The sequence below is a fragment of the Cetorhinus maximus genome, chromosome 15 (assembly GCF_964194155.1).
Source record: "Cetorhinus maximus chromosome 15, sCetMax3.hap1.1, whole genome shotgun sequence".
NCBI classification, from domain to species: Eukaryota; Metazoa; Chordata; class Chondrichthyes; order Lamniformes; family Cetorhinidae; genus Cetorhinus; species Cetorhinus maximus.
This window is the reverse complement of record NC_135893.1, coordinates 18,548,775-18,570,516: the sequence shown is the minus strand read 5'-3', so window position 1 is coordinate 18,570,516 and position 21,742 is coordinate 18,548,775. Positions and strand designations below refer to the sequence as shown.

The following is a 21,742-nucleotide window of genomic DNA, read 5'->3' as shown; positions in this document are numbered from 1 at the left end:
TGAACCCCAGTGAGAATCAGCACCTTCAGGAGAGGAGGGGAGCTGAACCCCAGTGAGGGTCAGCACCTTCAGGAGAGGAGGGGGAGCTGAACCTCAGTGAGAGTCAGCACCTTCAGGAGAGGAGGGGAGCTGAACCCCAGTGAGGGTCAGCACCTTCAGGAGAGGAGGGGAGCTGAACCCCAGTGAGAGTCAGCAGCTTCAGGAGGAGGGGAGCTGAACCCCAGTGAGAGTCAGCAGCTTCAGGAGAGGAGGGGGAGCTGAACCCCAGTGAGAGTCAGCACCTTCAGGAGGAGGGGAGCTGAACCCCAGTGAGAGTCAGCACCTTCAGGAGAGGAGGGGGAGCTGAACTCCAGTGAGGGTCAGCACCTTCAGGAGAGGAGGGGGAGCTGAACTCCAGTGAGAGTCAGCACCTTCAGGAGAGGAGGGGAGCTGAACCCCAGTGAGGGTCAGCACCTTCAGGAGAGGAGGGGAGCTGAACCCCAGTGAGGGTCAGCACCTTCAGGAGAGGAGGGGGAGCTGAACCTCAGTGAGTGTCAGCACCTTCAGGAGAGGAAGGGGAGCTGAACCCCAGTGAGAGTCAGCACCTTCAGGAGAGGAGGGGAGCTGAACCTCAGTGAGAGTCAGCACCTTCAGGGTAGGAGGGAGAAAAGAGAATAAAACATGAATGTATTGATATGAAGTTTCCTCAGTCAATTTATGGTGGGCGTTCGATGAATATCTAGATTTGTTCAGTTTCTGATAGGACCTTCCACCATGTCAGAGCTTAACTGCCAGAAATTTAATTCAGCCAGATCAAGCCAGATTTGTGCCATCACTATGATTGCACCTCCATAACAATGCCCAGCTTTGCCTATGTTCAACTACTGCTGAAACTTTCATCAATGCTACGTTAACTCCAGACTATTCTAATGCACTCCTGGCTGGTCTCCCACATTCTCCCCTCCAGAAACCTGAGGTCATCCAAAACTCTGCTGCCTGTGTTTTAACTCGCACTTAGACCTGTTCACCTATCACCCCTCTGCCTACTGACCTACACTGGCACAACCAGTCTAGCAGCGTCTTGATTTTAAATTTCTCATCCTTGTTTTCAAATCCCTCTATGGCCTTGCATCTCCCTATCTCTGTAATCTCCTCCAGCCCTGTAACTCCCTGAGATATCTGCACTCCTCTAATCCTGGTCTCTTGAGCATCCCTGATTTTAATAGCTCCACCATTCAGTTACTTAGGCCCCAAGCTCTGGAATTCTTTCACTGCACCTCTTTGCCTCTATAATGTTTGCCTCCTTTAAGACACTCCTTAAAACCTACCTCTTTGATCAAGCTTTTGGTCATCTGACCTAATATCTCCTTATGTGGCTCGGTGTCATTCATGGAGAATCAGTGTTGCTAATTGGCGATCTCCTGTGTGATCCACCGCAGCCTAGGATAATTAGACACAGTTGTAAATTTAGCACATAATAGAAAAACACATTCTCATTTTGCCAAACACAGACTCACCAAAAAAGCAGGTTAACTCTCAATGCTTAGGTTGCCTCTGATAGCAGATTCTCCTGAAGCTGCTCTCACTGGGGCTCAGGTCCATTTCTCTCCTGAAGGTGCTGACCCTCACTGGGGTTCAGGTCCCCATCTCTCCTGAAGGTGCTGACTCACATTAGGGTTCAGGTCTCCTCCTCTCCTGAAGCTGCTGACTCTCACTGGGGTTCAGCTCCCCTCCTCTCCTGAAGGTGCTGACTCTCACTGGGGTTCAGCTCCCCTCCTCTCCTGAAGGTGCTGACTCTCACTGGAGTTCAGCTCCCCTCCTCTCCTGAAGGTGCTGATTCTCACTGGGGTTCAGCTCCCCTCCTCTCCTGAAGGTGCTGACTCTCACTGGGGTTCAGCTCCCCTCCTCTCCTGAAGGTGTTGACTCTCACTGAGGTTCAGGTCCATGGGCACCAACGGCAACAATATTCGATTTGCTGCTGATTTCTGCTAACTGTTGTTCAATGTAAACTACTAATTTAAGGAAATTTGTTGAATTAATTGGACGTTTAATACTGTGAAAGGACCAACTTTTTTTTAAAGGTAGATAGAGCTAAGCTTGACCTTGCCTTTGTCCGTCATTAAATTCTTCAGAGGCTATATCTGAAACTGAAAGCAGTGTGAATTCAATGCAAAAACCTGAATGTTAATTAAAGCAAAGGAAGCTAGTGCATACTTGTTAGGGGAGTGATTGGGGGCGCAGGGTGGTGGTGGTATGGCTGTGGAGGAAGCATTCAGTACAAAGTGGAGTGGCCTCAGGATCAGAAGTCAGGCTCTGTGTTTTTAATCTGTTTCAACATTAATCACTTGTTAAGTAACAAGAGCTTTCCACCAGGATCCCTTTCTTTAAAATAATTTTTCAAAACAATGAAGACTAATTTTAGAAAACAAAGTATGTGAGTCTATTTATAGTCTCCGCAGATATTTTAAAATTCATTCTCGGGATGTGGGCATTGCTGACATTTATTGTCCATCCCCAGTTGCCCAAGTTTGATACAAGTATGATTGGCTTGCTAGGCCATTTCACATAGTAATTAAGAATCAATCACTTTAGTGGAGGACTAGAGTTAAATTGGTCCAGACCAAGTATGGACTACCCTAGAAAAGCAACAAAAAAAATCCATACAGCCATGCTCATTACACCCATGTTGTGCGCACCTATGTTCCACAGACCTATCTTCCATGGACCTGTGCTCTGTATGTCAGTGTTCTGTACATCTATGTTCTATAACTCCGTGTTCCACACACGAGTGTTCTGTAAGCCCATGTTCTGTAACCCTGTGTTCCATACACCTGTGTTCTTTACACCCATTTTCTGTACATCAGTGTTCTGTTCACTTGTGTTTTGTACATCTGTGTTCTGCACACCTGTGGTCTGTAGACTTGTTCATGGTCCAAGTTGGTCAAGCAGCGGAGAGCATACATGAGCTTTAAACTGTTAGAAAGCACAGTTTTAGCTGGATACATTTCCACAGTAAGGATAGATTCAACTGGTACTTTTTATACTTTCAGGGCATCTCAAAACACTTTGCAGCCAATACAATATTTTTGAACTCTAGTCATTATTGTTATACATGGCAATAGGCAGCCATTTTGTGCACACAAAGATCCCACAAAAAGTAATAAAACCAGGTTATCTGTTTTATTGGAGAATGTTGGTTGAAGGCTAACTATTGGTCAAGACACCAAGAAAAACTCCCTGCTCTTTTTCCATGGGATCTTTAATCCACCTGACAGAGCAGATGTCAGAGCTCGGTTTGACATCTCATCCAACAAATACCACCTCTGACTTCCAGATTACATGCCGGGGAAGGGGGATGGGGGCTTGAGTCCACAACCTTCTGACCCTGAGGCAAGAATGCCACCACAGATAGAGCTTAGCTTGACTCTGCCTTTTCCCATCATTAAATTCTTCGGAGGCCATTTCTGAAACTGAAAGCAGTGTGAATTCAATGCAAAAACCTGAGTGTTAAAGCAAAGGAAGCTAGTGCATAATTGTTAGGGGTGTGGTATCGGAGTGGTTGCGGGGGGCAGGGTGGTGGTGGTATGGCTGTGGAGGAAGCATTCAGTACAAAGTGGAGTGGCCTCAGGACCAGAAGTCAGGCCCAGTGTTTTTAAAACAAAAACAGAATTACCTGGAAAAACTCAGCAGGTCTGGCAGCATCGGTGGAGAAGAAAAGAGTCAACGTTTCAAGTCCACATGACCCTTCAACAGAACTGAATATAGTTAGGAGAGGGGTGAAATATAATCTGTTTCAACCACTCGGATATAGAAATTCAAAAGCAAATTGTTTAAATTTGCAGTTAACACTAAACGGGGAAGCGGTGGTGTTGTGAAGTCTGATAAAATAGTCAGGGACCTACTAAAGGAGTTAAATAAAATCTGTAGATTGGTAAAATAGCAGGAAATGTAATTTAATCCAAATGTAAGGCACTGCCTATTGGAAGCAAAATGGGGACAAATATATGTCAGATACTGCAGAACCCAGGAACAGTGGAGCCATCACTATAAAGCTACAAAAAAAATTAAGAATGTTGAAATAAGTGGTTAAATGAGTACAGACCTTGTCCTGAGTGTCCAGTTTATAGTCATTAAGATGTGTGAAACTTAAGGTCAGCTCGAGTAGAGAAATAACACATGGCCATTTCCAATCTTCAGAAAATTGGGTTAATCCATTTCAGGTCATTTTTTTTGTCAGTTTGCTAATCCTGGATATGTAATTATCCTCTCTATTTAACAGTATATCTGTCAAAGGATCCCATTTGTCCTTAACTAGAATGTTATAGCACAAAGAGGATGTTAGCACATTGTGTGCTGGCTCTCTGAAATAATTAAATCACATTTCTTTATTTATCCACTTCCCTTTCAAAAGTAACTGGATTCTGCTTGCTCTTGGGCATGAAACACTTCAACCATGTGAACACATTTAGATTCACTGACCATGACATTGAACTGTATATCTGTCACATTCTATTTTCCATTTTAGTTCTGCCCTCATTTCCCTGAAGTTTATCTAAATCCCACATCATTGAACTGAAATCATATTAGAGTCAATTAGCCAAGTACCATAATTTCCATTCAGTGTCATGGTAACTTACAGAATTAGGTTTAATGGTTTCCTCAACCCACTGGTTGACTTTAGTCAGATCTGCATTGCCAAATTATTGAAATCCCAATAGGTGCATACAGCATTTCTGTACACGTATTGTCATATTTCAGCCCCATTCTGAGCTAGTGCTCTGCTGCCCTGTAATGTATCCACATCATCATCCCTGACCTCCACTGATTTCCAACCCAACATCTAAATGTACAACTGCCACCCTGACAACCTTCCAAACTCTGGCCTTTTGTGCACCCTATGAGAGCTATGCTTTAAAGCACCTGGACCCCTCCCAAATTTCCTTACTGAACCTCTCCACCCTTCAATGCTGTCCTGGAGTTTGATCACACCTATAATTATCTCCCAAGCCAATGAAGTCTACAACTGCAAACTGTATCTCTATAAATAAAGCTTGCTGTGATCAAAATCCTATATTTGTTTGCTTCGTCAATTTAAGTTTTGACACTGGGGAACTAGCAAATAAAACAAATTCCATCTAGACATCATCAAAATGCAGGACACAAACTGAACTTGTCTACATATGAACAGTAAGATCCAATCATGTGAAGTAACAGAAAATGTTGGAAAGGATCTGAACGCATCAGAAGTCATCAGAACTCTTCAGGTGTTGCCTGACTTGCTCTTTCAGATCAACAGCATTCGCAATATATTGCTTTTGTTCAATTGGGAGAACCTATTTTCTATTGTTTACTGTAGCTGTTCAAGCACTAGTCCCCAGTCCCATGGAGGTACAACCTGATAAAATACATTATACATTAGAATAAGCAAGTGGCCAAGGTGCATGAGAACAAAGAGGATATTAGGTGTTACAAATAGTTGACCGACTTATCTAGTCACCTTTCCAGAACTTGGTCATCAGCATTTAGAGCATGCAAATAGATTGAATAGGGTTAACATTCATCATTTGTATGATTTAAGAAAACCATGCTATGACTTGTGTTCAGTATTTCTAGCACAGGCCATTCAGCCCAATTTGTCTCTGCTATTTAAGCTCCACCCACCATCTAACCATCAATACTGAATCCTTTCTCATGTACTTATCCAACCCTTAAAACCCTGTTGGATTGTTTTCTGACCCGTGTTTATGGTACCTGTGTGAAGACATATTTAAAAGCAGAGCCTGTAGTGCCGACACCACTAAAATTAAGCAAAATTGGAGACCAGACAAGTAATGAAACCAGAGTTTAAGATTAATAGCAGACTTGGATTCAGTCTGCAGATGAAAGACAGAAGGAAGTAAGCACATACACAATGAGATCATGGGGAGTAGCAAAACAGCATAGCAGTGGCAATAACTAATACAATGAAAGAAAACTCCTGTCCTTCATACAAACTATTCAGACACTTTTTTTTTTACAAAACCCAAAGATTTATTTATAGTACTTAACCAGAATATACAAAGTAGTGGTCAAGCATGAACTAATGAGGTATACAAATTTAACCTTGTTCAATATGGAAAAAATGATACTACTTAATCAAATTACTTTTTTAAACCACATACAGGGTTTTAAGCATAGGTTACAATGAGTTCAAAAAGAAATTTACAAATTGAACCTGTCAATTTTTGCTGGAAGTTTTGTTTTTGCACCACAAACAATATCAAACAGCGACAAATTGTGGAGCTTGAAGAATGTTAAATTTTTTTGTTACATTTTTGTATTTTTGTACAGAATAGAAGACCAGGTTTATCTTCCCCCACCCCCCCCCACCCCGTTAACAAGACCTATATCTTTGGCCTTCATTGCATAAGAAGCTCTACCCTAAACACAATTTACAAAAAGAAAAAAGGGCAGTTATTTATTTTCTTCTCTTGAAATAAGAACATGGTCAGTCAACTGTAAAGCATGTGCTTCTAAAATGTACAAATCCAAGTTCTAAACCCATTTCAAAACGGACCAGAAAAACATTTATTACAGCATTCAAACCCATTACAAATGTGGTTGTACAAAGACCATATAATAAATAACTTCATAAAAAAACAAATATTCCCCAGAGCAATGCCTTGGACAGGTGTTACAGGAACCAGTTGTACAGTACAATATAAAACCCACACTGCAAATGTACATTTAAAAAAGCACAATCTCTACAATGTGAACCTGACCACACCATCAAGATATAAAAATTCAAACAAAGGAATGTTTTAAGCTTCTGCCTTGGGTTCTGTCGACTCTCCATTTTCTGACTTTTGCCTCTTCTTTTCAACTTCACCCTGAAAGAGAAAAGCAAATTAGAATGTAGAAAATAAAATTTTGGGAAATCATTGCAAGTTTACTGCCCTGGGGCTGCAGTAGCAAGCTCTGGCCACTAGAAGAAACATGAAGGCTCCCAAGTGGCAGATAGTGGTACAGCAGCATTTCAGTTTCTCTAGTGAACAGTCTCAACTTCAGGACAGCCTGTAGCATTTGCAAACTCAGTCTTTTAATTTAGCTGTCAATTTCGTAAAATGCCATTAAAAAGGCACATTTTGGACCCTATTTTGCATGACCAAGGGAATAAGCCTGGAATGCCTATATTCAAAGCTTTAAGTCTACTGCAATGTGAAGATATTTGGTATGTCTTGTTGAGAGATCACAGGCTGACTCCCATAATTCAGTGTACCACTGAAGCAATAAATTTTGAAACATGCAAATGACTACGCTGCTCTACTTTAAAAGTTAAACTGATCTGTACATACCTGCTCCTCAGCTGGACGCTTCACTGCATGTCCATCTGTATCATCTTCCTCCTCAGCACCCTCTTCCTCTTCACCATCCTCCTCTTCACCTTCACCCTCAGCTGAAGATAAAACTAGCTATTTACCAAAATCTTTTACAAAGCTCAAATCAGAATGTGACCTTCCAGTGTATCAGGATACAATTACAAGCAAAATAGTTAATCACCATCCAAAATATTTCCAGTATGTTAGCTGCAATTAGAGGAATTCTCTTGAACCAAAATAGATTGATCAGTCTTATTTAGAAAGATTTTCCCTTTGCAATAAGTCTTAATAAGAATGACTTTACATGGTAGATATTTTCAAGTCTAACTGTAGCATGAGCAGTTTTCTCAACATTCCTCCTACTTACCATCTTCCTCTTCCTCCTCTTCCTCATCTACTTCCTCTGCATTTTCATCTGTGTGCTCAGCCCCATTCTCCTCCTCCTGAAACACAAGCAAATCATTAGGGGTAAACAAACAGTAAACCTGAACTTTTTCCAGATGCATGCTTGATGGAAAACAGCTCTACAGGTAATGTTAACTGGGTGCCAGTTACTACTGAACTCCCTGCTCACCTACCCACCCCCCTCAAATTATGTTAATATTTAAGAGACACGGTACAGCTGTATTTAGGTCTGGTTACACTTCAGTTTATGGTTTAGCATACTCTGTTACCTACTTAAGTGTTTGCATGGAATGCATCGGAACAGGGAAAGGCCATTTAAGGCACCTTTATAAAAGTGCTTAGTAATACATGAGACAATCTTTTCATACTCGACTCTGCTAAAGACTACTGTGGTTGCACTGTTACAGCAGACAGCAACTAGTTAGAACAAAGTTGACAAGTCACAAAACCCCAAATTAAAATTGTTTGCTGGATGCTGGAACGTTTGACACCTGGGGCGGTAGTTGGAGAAACACTATTTGGCGGTTCACTTAAAATGCCTCGGAGGGTCTGTAGCTTGGGTTCTTGAAATATAATCCAATTTGTTAAACCTCGGGTAGCTAAAGAGTATGTTTTCTACTAAACTGCAACGCAGAGATCCGTACGACAAAAATTCAACCAGCGACGCTATTTGAAATTTCCCCCATCCGCCACACAATGTTAATACCTACTGTTCCATTTGCTGGTGCATCTCCGCTGCCGTTTTCTTTCTTCTCAGTTTCCTCCACAGCCTTTTCTTTCAGGTCCTGAAACCACAAAAATAAAAGTTCAGAAGTGTGCTGGGCTATTGCGAGTTTTCAAAAGATTTCAGTGACCATCCAGCAATTTGAATCTACAAATAAGTGGTGCATTTTTCGTCTTCATTTACCTTTTCGTGGCAAACAAATCACCATCATTGCCTTCAATCCATTGGCTGCCGATGACACGGGAACCTGCGCTCCGCCAATAGGCAGCAGTGCACGTAGCAAGCGGAGTTGCTGAGGCTGGGCTCCAGGAGGGGAACTGATCTCTCTCAAGCAATGGAGACACCAGCAAAAGATGCAGCTCTCAAACTCTCAGGCCACCACGCACTCAGTTAAAGTAAACGGCAGCACGTTATATTCCCCCCCAGGTATGATTGAAAGGAGGGAGAAGCAACACGAGGGTCGGCAGCTCTTTGCCTCAATGCACAAAGCGCAGGACATATTCCAATAAAAGGTTATACGTAGGCTCGATTTTCATAAAACTGTTTTTGGCACTAATTTTATAAACAGGATCGCTGCTGTGCCCCACTGTGCAGGCAGGAAACAGCAAAGCCACTGCTACCGACGGCCAACTTATTAAACCGGCCTCCCCTGCTACAACGGGGCTTCCAGGTGCAATGGAAGGGGATGCACCCCCTGCCATACCATGGACTGGCGGGTTGCAATGGTGCAGCTACGAGGTTGGACCGGCTGCACTGCTCTTCCTTCCCCTTTTCAATCACCCATCCCCCCCATCTCCTCCTCCTCCCACCACCACGCGCTCTTCCCTCTTGGGTCCCAGGTGGGCGCGCGCCTGCGCACTACCGGCCGCCCCCGCGGGGCAGACAGGCCCCGCCCCAAAGGGCCGCGCGCACCCACCCCCACCGCGCGCGCATCTCTCCCGCCGTTTTCGTCCAAGCGGAAAAATTCGGCGGCTGCAAAGAGCGGGAAGCGGGAGCGCGCGCGGCCCCGGCGGTTGTTTTGACTTTTTTTTAATTTTTGTTTTTAAACGGAAAACAGACGCGGCGCCGCCGGGTGTGTATCTCCCCCCGCCCCCCCCGGGTCACCGACCGCCAGACATCGCGGGCAAACCCCCCACCCCCACCCGGATCATCGAGCGCCCACTGCCCGGCTCTGAGGCAAAGGGGGGGGGGGGGGGAGAAGGAGCGACCACCACCGGGGACCGCACACCGCCCCCCCCCACCGGAGCGGAGACGGGAAACGGGGGTCCCGGGAGAGAGCGACAGGCAATGAGGGGAACGAAGGGGGTAACGGGGTCCCGGGGGGAGGGGGAGTGAGGGGTGAAGCGGAGTCCCGGGGGGGTAAACGGGTCCCGCGGGGTTATTAACAAGGTCCCGGTTGGGGGGGGGGGGGGGAGTGAGGGACTCCGCTTCACCCCGGGGGTTGGGGGGTAACGGGGGGGTTAACGAAGTCCCGGTTTGGGGGGGCGGGGTGAGGGGTGAAGCGGAGTCCCGGAGGGAGGGGGGGGTAACGGGGGTCCCGGGGGGGGTTAACGAGGTCCCGGTTTTTTTGGGGGGGAGGGGGGTAACGGGGTCGGGCAATGAGCGGGTCCCAGGCGGATGAGCTGAGCTGAGGCGAGCGCGGGAACACGGAGCCCGCGGGTCCATTTAATCCCACAAAACACCGGCTTTTATCACCACCACTTACTCCGGCACGGAGCACATCCCCCCCGGGCACCCCCGAGCCCGTCACCCCAAACCCCACCCGGGGGGGAGGGGGGGGGAGAGAACACGAACCGTAAAAAAAAACCTCCCACCTCGAACAGGAATCAGAGCGGCTCCGGCAGCATCTGCATCTCCCGGGTCCCGGGGACACTCACATTCTCCCACCAATAACTTCCCAACTTCTTCCAGATAAAACTTAAACCCCCGCAGATCCGGGGGGTGGGGGGGGAAACCCCGCGACCACCACCTGAGCCCCCAAAACACCCATAAACCCCCCACCCCCCCCCATCCTGAAACCCTCCCCAACTCTGGGTACCAGATTACTCCACAGTCCGAGATGCCGCTAACTAGTGCGCACGCTTCACACAAAGAGAAATTGGAGATAACAAAGGGAACACGAGGGGGAGGTTAAACATGACCCAAGAAAGAAAAAAAAAATGCCGAGAAAATTTATTTCTTTAAAATTAATCCCTTTTTGGTAAAATAAACTGCTCACCTTGGGCTTGACCTCTTTGGTGGTGTCCACTACGGTATCAGCCATTCTGAGTGAGTTTAGGGTCTATATAAATAAATTGTATTTTTTTAAAAAAAATTGACCTAAAAGTAGGTGAAGGCTGATTTGCCCCTTGTGGCTTTAAATAATTTCCTCAGTTATATCTCCCTTTAACTCTCACACACGCTGTGAGGAGGAATGAGGCGCCGTTCACCGCGCTCACACTCTTAATACCTCCGCTCCCGGACATGCGGCCCCGCCCACCCCTCCTCCAATTGCTCCAAGAGACTATCCATCAAGCGCCGCGTACCGCCTCCCCCTCCAGCTGATTGGATGTATGCAAATATCGTGCGTCGTGATTGGTGCCCCACTTATTATTACAGTCACGCCTCCGTTGCGCTGACTGGCTGTATGCTAATTATTATTTTCCTCTCTTTTCTTTTGCAGCTGGTCCCTCCCTTCCCGAGCTGTCAATCACCCGGAACAGGTAATTCCTATTGGACCATGTCGCTGACGTTGCAAACCATAATTCAATCAGCCAGACTTGTGCCCTGGTCCTTGTCATTTACTCCCCCAAAGATGTCAATCACCCACAGGGGGAACTTGCAATTGGAAAATGTGATTCACCCTGTGTATTGATTGGCTCTTGATGTAGCAGCTCCGCCTACACTTTTAATAACGCTCGGATCTGTCACCATCTTGACAAGAGGCTCCCTTCTACTGGTGTTTCATCTGTCAATTATTCACGTTCTTCATTCTAATTGGCAGTGATATAAAGTCTTGCCTTCCTTTCATTCGCATTGGCAATCCCTCAGAATATCCCAGTTTGATGATTAATCTGATTGGTGCCTTTTTAATGGTCATCTTCTATAATTGCCACTTGTCCAGAAGACTGTCGTGTCGGAGCTTTTTTTTAAAAACAGTTTGATTGGCATATTTTTTCTCTCTCTACTCACTAATAAGATCCATTTCGTGATGTGCTTACGCCGTTATGGCAAACTGAGTCAATTGTTGCTGGATGTTTGCAAACGAATAGCCAAATACTAGTGACTTAACTAACCGTATGTAAATATTATGTATAATAATCTTACGTTTGCACCTTAAAACGATCATTTACAATTAACTTCTGTCAAGGAAACCAAAGAACTTTCAACAAGTAAATCATTAACACTCACAAAATATTTGATTCTAAGTGGCGAGGCATACAAAATGTGTACTGTGTATAAAAATACACCATGATGCCGGAACTTGTATCCAACTTATAAATACCAGGTTATTTTATACTAGCGGTGATTTGCAACGATATTTACAGACTGATTATGATAGTTGCAGTGTTTTCCCGGATCTTACAACTAGTTTAAAATTTAATGTAAGAAATTGTTGCGGTCTGGTTTCCTCCTTGGAATGAATTTCGGCGGCATATTATGTTTACGCCACATTTAATCAGGTGTAACTCTCACCTTTCGCACTCACCGCTGGAGAGATGAATTCGCTTGCTCTTATGCAGGGAACTATAACACAATGGGGGAAAAGTTAGAATGCAGTGTATTTAGTCTTAGCAAGTATTGATTCGAATCACAATGCAGTGGCAGTTTTAAAACATCCATGGCGGCACTTTCTCTTTTTTAAAAATTAAATTTGACAAACCACCATAGTTCTAACATGATGTGGAGTTTTGCAAACGCACGTAATGGTTTGTGCGATCGTACTACTATCCTGGGACAAAGTAGCTTTTTACACGAAACACCATGCTGGATAATTTGGTGTTTTAAAAGGGTCAGTGTCTCAATTTGTTTCACTTTTCTTCCTTTTTTTTTCAAAGGAAGCATTTACATTAAGTTTATTCATTTTTTTCATATTTCCGGTGACGCCGGATACATTTTAAAGTTCATAAGCTTCTTTCGGTAACTAATTAACCGACAGGAAGTCCTTGTTACCTGTTGTACCAACAGGTTTTACCTGGCAATGGCCGTCTAAGCACAGTGACTTCGATCACTTTTTTTCCCGCCTTTGGCAGCCTGCCACCTATTTACTCGCGTGGAGAAGTTCCTTTTGTTTGATTATGAACATAGTTTCCAACAGTCACGCAATTCGAAACTGTTGCAACACTGTCTTGAGCAAATTGGCAGTACTCGTTTCTTATCACTTTAGTACTGTAGTGTATGTTTATGCTTTAATAAAGGCTCTTTTTAGCAAAGTACTTGTTAACTTACTTTCCTTCACAAGCCAGCCAATAACGTTGTTGGGTGAGTTTGGTAAAAATTTTAAAATATAATCATCACTAAGTTTCTAGTTTAGAATGCTTTTCAATGCGCACATTTTTCACTTGGACTGATGTCACTTGATTTGATACCGTTTAACAATCTCATACAATTTGATTCCAATCACTTCATTGAAATCCACACTCATTCCACTCTCCCCTACTCTCATTCATTCTTTCCCGAGATTTCAAAAATGTTGAATTGCTCTCCTTCAGTCTTTCCTTCCTTTCTACAATTTACTGGTTTAAACAAAACAAGCCTGATGTCATTAACTACCACCTCCCGATTAACGTGGTCTCCTTTAGCTTTTTAGCCTTGATGGTGCCCTTCACCTCAGCCTTTTGATTAGAAGCAGTTTTCCTAAAGCAGATCTGAGCCAAGCCAAAGATTTGAATCAAAATAAGTAGAAACAATCACCCTTTCGATGCAAGTATAAAAGCAAAATACTGTGGATGCTGGAAATTTGAAACAAACAGAAAATGCTGGAAAAACTCAGCAGCATCTGTGAAGATAAAAACAGAGTTAATGTTTTGGTGTTAACTCTGTTTCTCTCTCCACAGGTGCTGTTAGACCTGCTGAGTTTTTCCAGCCTTTTCTGTTTCTGTTTCAGCCTTTTAATGCAGTTTTGTTTGATATAATTACTCTATTGAGGGGCTGCTTACCTGTTATAATATAACAGACACCAAGAAGATTCCAGTTTTGCTCTCTGGTCTGTGCTTCATTAACTGATTTCATTTGAGGCAATACAGTAGTACAGAAAACTCAAATTGGCCTTAGATTAACTTGTCAAGAAAGAGGAAACAATGTGTATGTGTATGGTAAAAACATGATTTTGACTTCCCACCCACCCTCAAATAGCTTGTTAGCTCTCACTTGTAAGTTGGCATATGAAGGATGATCACTTGGGCAAGATACTGGAGTGTTACCAGTTCCTTTTGGAGAGGAGAAAAGAAAATTCAGACTGAGAAATTACTGTACTGAAAAATCCTACTGGATCCTATGTAGAACTGTAATATGTTCCATCACAGAAGATGAACTACTTCCCAAACATATCTTGTTTGTATTTTAATATAATGTTAAATAAATAGTCCATATAACAACAGCAATGGTTAGAAAGCATTCTTTTCCTATTGAGAGTGTAGTACATGACCCCAAATATGGTAAATCCCCATCGTTGCTTATTTCTCTTTGTCCCACTAGAACTGCCCCAGTTATAATTTGCTGTATGTTTCCAGACTATTTCTCTCCATTTTTGAAGCAATACTTTGACCTAATGCAATTCATGGATAATAACCATTTCTGCTACAGACGGGCCAAGTTTGGTGTTTCACTTTTATGCATCACGAGAGCAATAGTGTCACTCACTGACTTGCTGTTAAAACAGGCAAATGGTCCTTATGTGAAAAGAGTATGGGCAGTAGCAGTCCAGCTCCTAGTAAGCCATGAGCAGGACAAAACTGTCCCTTACTTGGCACTAATTTAAAACATTTACTCTGAGAGGCCACAGAATGGCTGGTGGGGGAAATGGAAAAAAGTCACACTGATGTCGTAAGGGTGCTTGCTCTTTGTTAGGATTAAGGTACAATGTTGGGGCAAGTATGTGAGTTTTACTCTATCTGACACTGCTATATTTGGCTGAAGAAAAGAACAAAGGGATAGGTTAGGAGAGATTATTTTATGCCGATGATTGTTAGAAAATAGAATGCCTTACTGGAAACAGAATGCGTAATAGCTTTCGAAAAGTAAGTGGATAAATATTTTTGAAAGATAAAATTGAGAGGATATGGGAAAAGGAATGAGATCTAGGACTTTGTAAATAATTCTTTCAAAGACCTGGCACAGGTGTGATGAGCTGAATAACCTCCTCCTGTACTGTAAGTTTCTATGATTTGGGGGTACTTGATGCTGATACTAGCTGCCTGAAATGAGAAATGTTTCACCGCCCCCCCCCCCAACTCTATCATCCCCTGTCTTTCTGAGTATTAAAATAAAACAGGCATATGAGCTTTCCCAAAGCCAGCATGTCACACACCAGAAGGTTACAGGTTTCATTATTGACCTGATGACTGATCACAGCTTGAAAACAGTTAGAACTCTACAATTAACTTAGCATCCTGGCTAGGGAACAGGAAAATCATCCTTTCTTGAATGCCATCCAGTAACCCTTGTTCAACTGTGTATATCTATATTGAGGATAGATTTGAGTTTGACTGTGATGTCCTCTACAGTTAAATAGTCTGCCAACCATAAGGCTATTGACAACTGTAGGATTGTAACTCAGTAGAAGTTAGTATCTTTAGAAGAGAAGAGGTGAAAAAAAAGTCAAATATTTGAAAAAAATGAACCAACAATTTCAAAATATGAATGCTGTCATTGTTGAACCCTAGATTAGTAAGGAGCTGTTTGCAGCATGTGGTAAAGTGATCAGTTTACAGGTGGAGACTGATTAAGCCAAATTACAATGTGGCCAAATCCAAATAGTCACTGCAGCAAGGTGGGAACAAGTATGTGTTTTAATAGGCCATTGTTTTATTTAGAGACTGAGCTAAACTGAACCTGGGGAAAATTTTTTTTCCGATATATACTATACAAAAACTACATGGCACAGCTCCATTTGCAGAACATGTGGACTTTGGCTGATTGCAGACCTTGTGGTATCTGTGTTAATATTGGGGTAACCTTCCGTTGTTTCTCTTTCCCCATGCTAACTATTATTATGCTTCTTTAAATCTGTAAAATCCTAGTTGTCCTCACTAGATGTTAAACAGGCGATCGTGGATATGGCACTTGTTTCCCTGTTTTGTCTTACATACTTATAGTGGCTGCAGTGCTAAGGATTGTACAAATATAGTCCAGCCAAGCCTCTCCAGAAGCCAAACCTATGAGAACATGGACAGAGCACACAGAGACCAAGAACAGGAGGATTAAAAACCGGTTCAAGTCCAGGCCACACACTTCAGTTCTGTGTTTCTTGGTTGGATTTGTCTTTTTTCCCCCAGTAGGAAGGGTGTAAAATAACTACTTTATTGCACCATTTTGCATCCTAACTTAATAATAATTGCTTGTATATTTAAATTTTTTTTGTCTATTTCCTGTAGTGAACTGCAGTATAAATTCTCGAAATATGCAGAAAATTATATCATTTTCTCTTGCTAATATCGTTCCCTGCTCAAGACACTGGCCTCTTGAGGTACCTACGTAAGTGGCCATATTTTGTGTATGAACTAAGATAGTGAATGTTGGGAAAATGACTAATTGTGGTGGTTATCACAACTTAACTTGCTCCTGGTTTTTGGATAACTCTCTGGAGTTGTAATCCTGACTGATTTTTCTTCAACTCTGAGGCCAATTGTAGTTGAGATCGATCAGCTCACATAGACTGAAAATTAAACAGTGCTGGCACTGATATCCTTGTGGGACATTTGTTAGTGCTATTGGCAAGAGTTTAAACTAACTGGCAGGGGTTATGGGAACCAGGAAATATTAGCAAGGAAAAACAAGGTACACAGAAAATTGGGAGAGGAAGATGGCACTGGAGTAGGAAATAATATGGTATTAGGTGGGGTCAGAGTAAAAGGGAATGAAATAAGGTCTAAAATTAGTTTACTGTGCATGTATGTGAATACACAGAATGTGTTAAGTAAGGTTGGTGAGTTGCAGACGCAGATAGCCAAATGGAAATATGACATCATGGCGATAACGGAGACTGGCTCAGAAAAAGACTGGGTACAAAATATTCCTGGGTACAAGGTGTTCAGGAAAGATAAGGAAGGAAAGAAAGGAAGTGGGTAGCAATACTGAGTAAGGAGAACATTACAGTGCTTGAGAGAGAGGATGTCCTAGAGGGATCAAGGATAGACTCTATCTGGTTAAAGCTAAGAAACAATAGAGGTACCATTACATTGTTGGATACATTCTATAGGCCACTGTCAAGTGGGAAAGATATAGAAGAACAAATTTGCAATGAAATTACAGAAAGGTTCAAGAACTGTGGAGTAGTTATAATGGAGCACTTTAATTACCTATAGCCTGAACAAGTAATAATGTAAAGGGCAGAGAGGGGGAAGAGTTTGTGAAGTGTGTTCAGGAGAATTTTTTGGTCAATATGTTTCTGGTCCAGAGAAAGGAGACACTGCTGGAGCTGTTCTGGGGAATTAGGTGGGTCAAATGTTAGTAGAGGAACATTTAGGGGACAGTGATGATGTATTATAAGACTTAGGTTGATAATGAAAAAGGACAAGGAGCAATCCAGAGAAAAAATAATTAATTGGGGCACGGCCAACTTCAGTCGGATGAGAACAGATAAATTGGAATCAAATATTGGGTGGCAAAACTGTATCGGAACAATACAATAAGGAAACAGTTTGAGTATAGTCAAGGTACAATCCCGAGAGCTCCCTGGATGACGACAGTGGTAGAGAGTGTGAGGTCATTTGACATGAAAGCAGTAAGGAAAATTTGTCATTTCTTTAAAAAGTTTGTGAAATTTGTAATTGTTTTTAAGAATGTTTGAAAAGGACTTAAGAGTTTGCATTAATTGTAAAGGGATCAATTGTAATTTTCTTGGAAAATAAGAAATACTGGTCCATGTGACCTGGCGAGCCTTGACCTGGAAGCAGTAGCATCAGGATGGAAGTTAAGAAGGAAGCCATGTGGCTGGCAGACACAATGGAGAGCTGTAGAGACAAAGGAGAGCTGCAAGCAGAGGGGCTGGAGGGTGAAGGTGATCAGCACACAGCTGCAGACACGGAAAACAGTCAGACTAAAAGAGGAACAAAGAATTTGTGTGAGGGGAAGTCAGTAGAGCTCTACGAAAGGGTTTCTGTTTGGCTGCAAAAAGAAAAATAGAATTCTAGAAGCTTTTGGGAATGCAATGCACAAGCAAGCTAATAGGGACTAAATCCTAAAAAATGGTGTGAATATCTCAGGCATGCAAAAGAACTGTGAGTTTGTATCAGAGACCAGATCATGAACCAGGTATTATTAGTTGGCCAGTTGAAGAGAAACTCTGGAAAGCTACACCATCAGGACTGTCGTGACCCTAGGGGAAAGAGGATTCGTAGAAGTGTGCCTTCCTGATGATAATCGTATCCATGAAACTTGGAGGTGAAAGCTATTGCTAGATAGAAGCCTGACCTACCCTGCACAATTATAGAACAGCATATTGTGGAACTGTGTGGCTATTTTGTGTCATATGTCTGCAGTAGTGTTGCAGGTACTTGTAGTTGTGTAAGATATATCTGTTGTATTGATTATTTGAAGTATCTTTTGCCTGTTAATTCATGTTTAATTTATGTTGTTTCTGATTTGTGCTAAAGTAGAAGTTACAAAAAGTGAAATTGTGTTGGTAATTTCTTCATTTGGGGGTCATTCAGTAAATTTGATTAATTTGGCTAATGGTTTCCCCCAAGGTGATCATAACAAGAGAAAGATAAAACAGAAAAAACATGCATATGACAGATGTCAGGTGGATAATACAACTAAGAACTCAGACTGAATATCGAAAATTCAGAGGGGAAGTGAAAAAATAAATAAGAGAAGCAGAGAGAGAGGGGGTATGAGAAGAGACTGGCAACTAATATTAAAGGGAAACAAAAGTCTTCTATAGGCACATAAATAGTAAAAAGGTGGTACACAACACAAGAAATAGGAGCAGGAGTAGACTATATGGCCCATTGAGCCTACTCCACCATTCAATGCAATCAAGGCTGAACTTGGGCTTCAACTCCATTTTCCACTCCACTTCCCATATCCCTTGACTCCCTGAGAGACCAAAAATCTGTCTATCCCAGCCTTAAATGTATTCAATGATGGAGCATCCATGACCCTCTGGGGTAGAGAATTCCAAAGATTCACAACCCTTTGAGTGAAGTAATTTCTCCTCATCTCAATCCTAAATGATCAACTCCTTATCCTGAGACTGTGCCCTCATATTTTAGGTTCCCCGACCAGCGGAAACAATCTCTCAGTGTCTGCTCTATCAAGCCCCCTCAGAACCTTGTATGTTTCAATGAGATTGCCTCGCATTCTTCTAAACTCCAGAGAATATAGGCCCAAATTACTCAGTCTCTCATCATAGGAAACTTTCTCGTTCCAGGGACCGATTAGTGAATGTTCACTCGTCCGCCTCCAATGCAAGTATATCCTTCCTTAAATATGGAGACCAAAACTACAGTCAATATTCCAGTTGTGATCTCACCAAAGCCCTGTACAATTGTAGCAAGACCTCTTTATTCCTATACTCCAATCCCCTTGCAATAAAGGCCTGCATGTTATTTGCCTTCTGAATTGCTTTCTGTGTTATGCAAAGTTTCTGAATTCCTTGTATGAATACAACCAAGTCTCTTCGAATATCAATACTTACAAATTTCACACTTTTAAAAAAAAAGGAAGAGTGGGGATGATTAGGGGATGAAATGGGGATACATGCATGGAGACAGGGGCATGGCTCAGAGGCTAAATTAGCACTTTGCATTGAGTTGACCAAGTCCTGCTGCCCAAGTCATAGTTAAAGAGGGGGTAGTTGAGACACTGGATGGGCTAAAAATTGATAAATAGGAGATATTGGATAGGTTGTCTGTCCTTAAAGTTGAAAAGTCACCAGGTTGAAATGCATCCAAGGATACTGAGGGAGGTAAGGGTGGAAATTGCAGAGGCATTGGCCATAATCTTCCAATCTTCTTTAGTTCCAGGGATGGTGGCCAGTAGACTGGAGAATTGCAAATGTTGTACCATTGTTCAAAAACAGGTACAAGGATAAGCTCAACAACTATGGGCCAGTCAATTTAACACTGGTGGTGGGAAAGATTTTAGAAATGACAATTTGGGACAAAATTAACAGTCACTAGAACAAATGTGGATTAATTAAGGAATGCCAGCATGGATTTATTAAGAACAAGTCATATTTAACTAACTTGCTTGAGTTTTTTGATAAGACTGATAAGGGACATGTGGTTGTTGTGCTGTACATGAACTTCCAAAAGGCATTTGATAAAGTGCCACATAACAGGCTTCTGACAAAGTTGAAGCCCATGGAGTAAAAGGGAAGTTGCAGCATCAATACAAAGTGGCTGATGAAACAGAGAGTAGTGGTGAATGTTTTTTTCTGGACTGGAGGAAGATATGAGGTTCCAAAGGGATCAATGTTAGGACCACTGTTTTTCTTGATCTATATTAATGACCAAGACTTTGGTGTACATGGCAATTTATGGGTGACACAAAACTTGAAAGTCTTGTGAGCTGTGAGGAGGATAGTGATAAACTTCAAGAGGTCAGGCTAGTGGAATGGGAGAAAAGTGCAGATTAAATTTAATGCAGAGAAGCGTGAAGTAATTCATTTTGATGGGAAGAATGAGGACAGGCAATATAAAACAAAGCTTACAATTCTAAAGGGCGCAGAGAGACCTTGAGTTACATGTCCACAAATCATTGAAGGTAGCAGGACAGGTTGAGAAAGCTGTTAATGAAGCATACAGATCTTTGTTTTTATAAATAGGCCCATGGAGTACAAAGCAAGGAAGTTATGATGAACCTGTATAAACCCTTGTTCAGCTTCAATTGGAGTATTATGTCCAACTCTGGGCACCACACTTTAAGAAGGATGTGAAGACATTGCAAGGGGGATAGACTATAAAAGTAGGGAAGTCTTGCTATACAATTCTACAGGGCAATGGTGAGACTACATCTGAAGTACTGTGTTCAGTTTTGTTTTCCTTACTGAAGGAAGCATATACTTGCATTGGAAGCAGTTCAGAGAATGTTCACTAGGCTGATTCCTGGATTGAAGGGGTTGTCTTATGAGGAAAGGTTGAGCAGGTTGGGCCTATACTCATTTTAGTTTAGAAGAATGAGAGGTGACCTTATTGAAACATATAAGATTCTGAAGGGCTTGACAAGGTAGATGCTGAGGATGTTTCGACTGATGGGGAAATCTAGAATTAGGGGGCACATTTTAAAAATAACAGGCCTCTCAATTAAGATGGAGACGAGGAAGAATTTATTCTCTCAGAGTCTTTAGTCTTTGGAATTGTCTTCCACAGAGAGCAGAGGGGACTTGGTAATTGTATACATTCAAGGCTGAGTTAGACAGATTTTAGATTGACAAGGGAGTTAAGGGGAACAAGCAGAAAAGTGGAGTTAAGGCGACAATCAGATCAGCCATGATCTTATTAATAGGTGGAGCAGGCCCAATAAACCCAATGGCCTACTTCTGCTCCTATCTTTTATGATCTTATTAGAGAGGGTGCAGAAAAGATTAATGAGAATGGTTCCAGTGATGAGGAACTTCAGCTACTTGGATAGATTGGAGAAGCTGAGGCTGTTCTCCTTGGAGACAAGAAGATTAAGAGATTCAGTAGAGGTTTTCAAAATCATGAGTCTGGACAAAGTAGCTAGGGAGGAACTGTTCCTTTGGCAGAAGGGGTGAGAACCAAAAGACACCGATTTAAGGTGATTGGCAAAAGAAGCAACATTGTCATTTGTGTGGTTAAGATCTGAAATGCACTGTCTGAGAGTGGTGGAGGCAGCGTAAATTGGAGTCTTCAAAATAGAATTGGATAATTATCTGAAGCGAAAAAATTTGCAGGGCTACAGGGAAAAGATGGGGAAGGGGGATTAGATAAGTTGCTCTTCCAGAGAGCCAGCATGGACACAGTGGACCAAATAGCTTCCTTCTGTGTAGTAACCATTCTGTGATTCTATGTTTCTATGCCACAAGTTATATGCTGCCTTTACCCGCTAAGCAAATACGGAATCTCATTATATTCTAGTTGTTTAAGCATTCACTGATTACATTGCCACA

The 21,742-nt window shown here is 42.4% G+C and overlaps 2 protein-coding genes across 2 annotated transcripts in view; one reads left to right on the top strand and one right to left on the bottom strand.

The window, feature by feature from the left end:
- Positions 1 to 5,984: 5,984 nt before the first annotated feature.
- Positions 5,985 to 10,924, bottom strand: LOC144690449 (uncharacterized). The gene is made up of 5 exons (XM_078557963.1): positions 10,685 to 10,924; positions 8,453 to 8,527; positions 7,705 to 7,780; positions 7,314 to 7,414; positions 5,985 to 6,848 (listed from the first exon to the last, which is right to left on the bottom strand). Exons 1-5 carry the CDS (start codon positions 10,727 to 10,729, stop codon positions 6,780 to 6,782), a joined length of 366 nt encoding a protein of 121 aa, XP_078414089.1. The 5' UTR covers positions 10,730 to 10,924; the 3' UTR covers positions 5,985 to 6,779.
- Positions 10,925 to 11,570: 646 nt separating this feature from the next.
- LOC144690448 (putative oxidoreductase YteT) overlaps positions 11,571 to 21,742 on the top strand; it is a 264,733-nt gene continuing 254,561 nt past the window's right edge. The window contains exon 1 of the mRNA XM_078557962.1: positions 11,571 to 11,742. The gene's annotated coding sequence lies outside the window, so the exon portion shown is untranslated. The remainder of the gene's footprint in view (positions 11,743 to 21,742) is intronic.

Coding starts and splice junctions, on each gene's coding strand:
- LOC144690449 (XM_078557963.1), bottom strand. CDS start 10,729: ATGGCTGATACCGTAGTGGACACCACCAAAGAGGTCAAGCCCAAG. Junction 8,528..10,684: donor CCAAAGAGGTCAAGCCCAAG/GTGAGCAGTTTA, acceptor TTGTGGTTTCAG/GACCTGAAAGAAAAGGCTGT. Junction 7,781..8,452: donor ATGCACCAGCAAATGGAACA/GTAGGTATTAAC, acceptor CTTGTGTTTCAG/GAGGAGGAGAATGGGGCTGA.